This window comes from Gavialis gangeticus, unplaced genomic scaffold (genome assembly GCF_001723915.1).
Source record: "Gavialis gangeticus isolate Ggan-Ray unplaced genomic scaffold, GavGan_comp1, whole genome shotgun sequence".
Lineage (NCBI taxonomy): Eukaryota > Metazoa > Chordata > Crocodylia > Gavialidae > Gavialis > Gavialis gangeticus.
This window is the reverse complement of record NW_017729014.1, coordinates 21,708,214-21,714,460: the sequence shown is the minus strand read 5'-3', so window position 1 is coordinate 21,714,460 and position 6,247 is coordinate 21,708,214. Positions and strand designations below refer to the sequence as shown.

Here is a 6,247-nt window from a genome sequence, read left to right as displayed (position 1 = left end):
CTCCCTACCTTTTAAAAACCCAGCGTGCAACCACTTTGCCTTGCAGGGCTGGTCATGGTGGCTTTAACTCTTCCCTCCCCACTCCCTCTGCCTCCATTTACTGAGCCGGAGCGACCGCTGAGAAGCCACAGGTGTTTCCACCGCTGAAGTCACGTTCTCATGCCCCGCTCGCCCGCTGGGCCCTGCTTTTAACTCCGTGCCCTCTCCTGCCCTGCTTTCAAGCATGGCAGCTTCCTCAGCATGAAGCCCTTTGTCCTGGCTCCCACCGTGCAGCTATTTGCTTGCCGGCCCTGACTGATTAGCTTGGCTGGTTGACAGCGGGAAGTAACAGCACAGATGCGAGAAGCTGGCACTCTGGTGCGTGCCAGCTTGGACACAAAATTTTCCACGAGGGTCCACACTGGCTGTGTCTGACAGCTCCAGATCGCGTCTCATCTTTTTAGTAGTCAGAGGGGCTCTGAGAGCCTGTCTACACTGCACTTCAGCTGCATTTCTGGGCTGGACCCATGCCCGGGGGTGCAGGGGGGCACGGCCCGGTGGGGACACCGCAGAGATGGCATTCGCCATCCTCCTCCTTTCACAGCCATTTACACCTGTGCAAAGTGGGTAGGAACAGCCACACAGGCCACCACGAAGTCAGTTCAGGGAAACCAGATCCAGGCTCCTTCCACCGCCCACATCTGGGCGCATGCAGTAGCGGCCTTAGGGGAGGGCAACCCAGGTGACAGCCCAGGGCCCCACACTTTGGGGGGCCCCAAAGTTTTGCAACAAATTTTGGGCGGGTGACATTTTTGCAAGGAAGTGCATTTTAACCCTCGACTATTTATCTAGTTCCCCCAAAGAATATTTAAAAGATCCACGATACATAGGTCATCAAAATTAAGCCTCTACAGGGCCCCAAATGACTCTCTTGCCCCGGGCCCCAACAACCCTAAGGCCACCCACTGGTGCATGCAGTGGCACTAAGATCAGACTGGTTTTTAGACCAGTCTAGAAAATATCTTTGATGAAAAAGAGCTCTTGGGAATCAATCCAATCTCCCTCAAAGTGGCTTTAGAAATGATGACGCCAACTTAGAAACCACTGATGGGAAGCACAATATGGAGCGAGGGACTCATAGGAGATGTGTCCCTTTCCCCGCGGCTCTTCTTGGGGTGCTTGTACACGTGACCATCAGCCTGGCTCCTGGGGACGCAACCCAGAGCCCCCTGCTCACGGCCGTCCCCTTCCCTACGTGCAAGGAGCTCCTCGCTGGAGAAAACAAGCCTGCTCGAGCTCTCCCTTCTCACATCCTTCTCCAGAGCAGCTAATCTCTCCCAGGCCCAGCGCCGGCTGCCTGGCGAGCTGCAGCCTCCCTGGAGCTAAAAGCCCTGCAGACAGTGATGTTATTAAGTGCAACCCAAGGTCCTTGCAGATGAGTCAGACACAGGTATAAACTGCTACCTCCTGCCCAGGCTCACACAGCTCCATCCAGGGATGGACGCCACGGGCTGACACTAATAGGCTTTGGAGAGTAAAATTCATCTTCTCTACAGATATTTATAGGGAGCATGAGCAATGGGATCCGGTACAGACCTCAGGCATTTCAAAGCCTTTGTTTCTATACAAACAGTTTCTCCGAGCAGGTTTTGTCAGCACGTAATGGTTTCCCCATCAACTCCCCCCCATTTTTTTTTTTTTAAATATGTAAATTCAAACTCTTTGAAGTTTGCCTGGCTCTAGTTTAAAGAGAAACTGGAACTTTCCAAACAGAGGGGAAGCGCTTTAGAAATCCCGCTCCCCACCCCAGAGAGGTCCCGACTGAACCAGGTCTGGCCCGTCTGCGCCGCTGGGGGTGGGCGTGTGCGAAATGACAAGCGTGTGCAAAGCCACCCACTGAGCGGGACTGCAAGGCTGGGGGGTCCCATGGAAACGTAAATGGAAAATGGGCTGGTGCCTTTCTGTAACACCAGCATCGACTGAGGGAGTCTTGTGTTTTCTTAAATTCTACGTGGGTTTCTTTTTAGCAGCAATAGTGCAGATTTCCTTGAAGAGCCAAAGAAATGGGGGGAGACTGCATCGCGGTGAGCAAAAAACTTGCAAGAGCTGGCAACGGAAAAGAAACCAAACCAAGCAAAATTAGGGAATGAGAAATGGACAGCCTTCCTTGAAATTAGGCACAGATTTCTACTGTGAATATGTGAGTGAGATGAGAGCGTGAAGAAAGGGTACATTTCATATTCTTTCCCTCTCTGTCCTTTCCATTTGTTTAAAACAGAGCCTGATGCCTCACAAATATTAACAAACTTCCTCCCTTACCACTGTTATGATCCTGCTCTCACAGATGGGGAAACTGAGGTGCAGATGCACGAGGCTACAGAGGAAGCCCGTGGCAGAGACAGACCTTCAACCCACATAACCCAGGCCCCTCACCACCCTTCTGGAGTGCTGCCAAGCAAAATTAGAAGCCTCTGCTAAGACAATTAGCGGCACTTAACCTTCTCCCCCTCCCTTATAACTCAGATCCAGAGCAGCTGCGGGCCAGGCAGCGTTTCTCAAGAAATATTCTGCTTGGAGTTTGCTTTCCCTGGGCTTTGCTGCTCCACTTTTTTTTTTTCTTTTAAGCAATGAGCCAGATCTTAAACAGGTGCAAATCAACGCAGCCCCTTGGAAGTCAATGGGCTAGATCCTCAGCTGGCCTAAATCAGCATAATTGCATTGGAGTCCGTGTCACTTTGCTGACTGAAGTCAGAGGAGCTCAGCTAATAGCCTGACCATGGGGAAATGAAACCCAGTGACATTCCTCATCCTTTCCCCACCACTCAGTGAACAGGCTTTAGCTCAGGCAGGATTTCACTGCACAAAGCCATGTTTCTGGCCCAGACCTTTGGCTGGTGGGTCCTGGGTCAGAAAGACAACTTCACACCAGCAAGCTGAAATTCTTATGTCCATTCATAGGCAAACATTTCCCACCCCTGGGCTTCCTGGTGGGAACAGGATCGACTGGCCACGGCCAACATAACACCCCCCCGTTAGTGGGGGGCACGGTGCTAGTCGCATGCGCACACCCTGCAGCAGGCTGTCGCCTAATGCTAACTGCTAAAGAAGAGGTTGTTTAAGGAGGAGCTGATCCCCCCATCCCAAGCTTTTCATTCCTGCTTTGCCCAACTTAGACCTGAGACACAATCTCCCCCTACTCCTAAATCCTTGCTTTTTCTCCTATTATGAGGTTACCTAATCCCTCGCCCCCCATCCCTTGGTCTGCATTACTTAGCTGTGAGTTGTGCAGCTGTCTGACATCCCTGCCTGGGTCTCGGTGTAAGATCTGAGGGTTTCTGACCCGGGTCCATCAGGATTTAAAGCCCTACCTTACTCCTTGGTGTTCAAGCACCGTGCCAACAGCCAACAAAGATTGGCCCCATAATTGCTTGGAAAGCGGAGGAAGAACTCGCTCAGACCTGGAACGTGGCCAGGGCATGCGCTTTGTGGCTCTTCCTGAGTTTGTCGTGATGATCAAGAGTGTTTCATCACAAAAGGAGCTGACTACAGCGACAGGTGAGGCATGCCTGGCTCCCACTGCCACGTCTACGGTCAGGGTGATAGTGATGTTCAGCCCTAACAGCGTAGTACGGCGGCATGGTCTAGCCATGCACTAAGGGACATGGGTGTTGGAGATGTGGACACCCACCTGCTTTCCCTTCTGCGCGTCGTGCGCTTGATAACCTGGTTCTGGGTGGGATGGTGTCTCTAATGGGCTTCTTGGTCTTCAGTTTGAACTCAGGTCGACTCAGTCATGACTGACAACTTGGTACTATCTGAGAGCTGTTTGTCGGCAGCTGTGCAGTGAGTTTTTCCCCCTCTGCTGATACCTACAGCCTGCACAACAGGCAGCCTTGAGGACCCAGTCATTAAATAGGGAGCTAGTCCCTGAGTTGTCCTCACACACCAAGGGTAGGAGCAGAAGGAGTTGGCATCACCGTGGGCCAGGGGAATTTCCTGGTCCAACAGGCCTGGTGATCGTCCTCACTGTACTTCTCCCCATCCTGGTTCCTTTAGCCTAGCAAAACCCGAGACCTCCTTATTGGTGTCCCTCTGGTCCTGGCTAAGATGCTTCCCCTGTGGTCCTTTAGCACTGGGGAGATGCCTAAAACAAAGTCTTCATCGCTAATTATTACTAGCCCAAGGTGCTTCATCCAAGCCTGCGGGTTAAATTCTACTGGGGTCACTCCCCATCAATCCTCCTGCTGCTTCAGCTGGACATAACCCTCTTCTCCATTTCCCTCCGGACCGGCTGCATGATGGTAATAGGCTCTTGTGGACAAAGGTGTGCTGGTCCCCAGTGGTGGCTGCATTTCGTTGCTAAATTAAATGATTGCTACAAATCCCTTGCAAAACATCCTCTATAATGAATACAGCAGAGGGGCTGGCCAGGTCTGTGGGACCAGACTCCCCGGTCGATCCACTCTAACCACTGTCGCTCAGCTTGCTGCCGGCTTTTTCACTGCATGTAACCCCCCTGGGGAGTGACAGAGAGAGAGATTCAGGGCCCAATTCTGATCGACCATAAGGTGGGGTCAGCCTTGCTGCTTCATGGACGTATACCGATGCAAATAACAGGATTTGTGGCCCTGTCACTTGCTTCTACCAGACGTCCCAGCTGGCACCTAATGCCCCTTCTGGGGATAGGAGTGATGCCATCCGCCCGCGTGACTGTCCCCAGGGCCTGGCAAGCTGTCATTTCACCGGGGTTAGCAGCCGGGTGCCTGGCTGGGAGCATGCAGCAAGGCAGGAGTTGCCTTAGCAGGGTCTGCAGCCTCCCCTGGAGTGAGATGCCGGAGGGCTGGAGTTTGGGAGGTGAGACGGGTCTGCCAAGTCCAACCGATGTCCCACCTCTGGGAGCGGCCAGCTCCGGGAGGAGATGCCGGGAGGCAACATCGCCTGCCCCTCAGGGAAGTTTCTTCCCAACCCGTTAATGAGCAGCTGGAGCAAGGGGGCTCGTGTCCCCTGTGCCGGACTCAAACCCCAGCGGCTGTCCCCGAGGGCAGAGCGGCTCTTTGCAAAACCTCCCTGCCCTCTTTGCCCAGCATCGGGCGAGCCACTCCCAGGGGATAAGGCCACGCGATACCTGCCTTCCCCTGACAGCCGGAGTCTCTGTAATCCTCCCTTTCCACCCTCCAGCCTTCCCCCTGCCCCATGGGGGCTGGCTAGAATCACACAGGAGGGGCAGCCCCGCATCTGGGGGGCAGATCACCAGCTGGGCACATTTACTGCCCACCTCATTAATGCCCTCCCACGCTGCACAGTGCTCACCTTTGGACATGCAGGACCCCATCACGGGGGGTTTCTTCTCTTCTTCCTGGAGGGATGGGGTCTCATCTCTTCTCCCTGGGGCTCATCTGTTCCCACGCCAGCTCTGCAGCCTGCCTGAAGTGCTGAGGAAGGAATCCAATCTCCCCCCCACCCCAGCTCTCCCTCCTAATTTTTGTCCTCTGCCCTCACGCACGTCCCCCTCCCTCTCCCCGCTACCCGCTCGCTCCCCAAAGTTTGCAGGCAACCGTGGTATTTCCCCCGGCGAGCAGCGCAGAGCGAGGAGGCAGATGGCACGGGGGGTACCGCGCGGAGAAGAGCCAGACACGCGCACGGAGGGGAAGGGAAATTGTAATAAAGGCAGGTCTCTGCCAGTCAGGGCTCCTCGGGGATTCGCATGGCTGTAGCCACCTCCCCTCTCGCTCACTGCTCTCTCGCACGGCTCACGGGATGCACAACAGGCCTTTTGTCTTCCCCGGCGCAGGGCTGGGAGGGGAGGCCACTTGTTGCGCGGGAAGAGAAAGTGGCAGGCCCAACCTGCTTCTTGCTGATGCTGGTCCCGGCAGGGGCTGCCGCCGTGTTGCCCTGGTTTTAAGTGGGAGGAGGCCCACATGCTGCCTCCCACCCCAGAGCCAGCTGCCATCCCAGCCCCGCGGGGAAAGCAACACTGAGGACTGCACCCCCTAACTCGCACCCTGTGCTAAGATGGAAGCAATGGGAATCGGGGCAAAAAAATCGCTTCTCTTTTCCATGGGCTGTTGTGAGCGGTATGGATGTGGAAGTCGGGGGTCCTCAGCTCGAGGTGGAGGGCCCTGATTCTGCAACTCGTTGCTGGTTCTGCGGCTGGGGCTGGCCATGAGCAGGGCAAAGTGTAACACTCACAAGCTACTCGAGCATTGCCCAGAGGCAGCATGTGGGGGATGACGGGCATCACAAATATAAGGTCTGCCTGGGGGCAAAG

General features: G+C 54.8%; 1 protein-coding gene across 2 annotated transcripts in view; it reads right to left on the bottom strand.

The window, feature by feature from the left end:
• The window catches only part of FAM131C (family with sequence similarity 131 member C), a 21,310-nt gene extending 15,224 nt beyond the window's left edge, over window positions 1-6,086 (bottom strand). The window contains exon 1 of one of the 2 annotated variants that reach the window (XM_019511972.1): window positions 5,290-6,086. In XM_019511972.1, coding sequence (XP_019367517.1) covers window positions 5,290-5,311 — 22 coding nt within the window. In that variant the 5' untranslated portion in view covers window positions 5,312-6,086. The remainder of the gene's footprint in view (window positions 1-5,289) is intronic. The other variant, XM_019511973.1, reaches the window with a different exon arrangement.
• Between the last annotated feature and the right edge of the window lie 161 nt (window positions 6,087-6,247).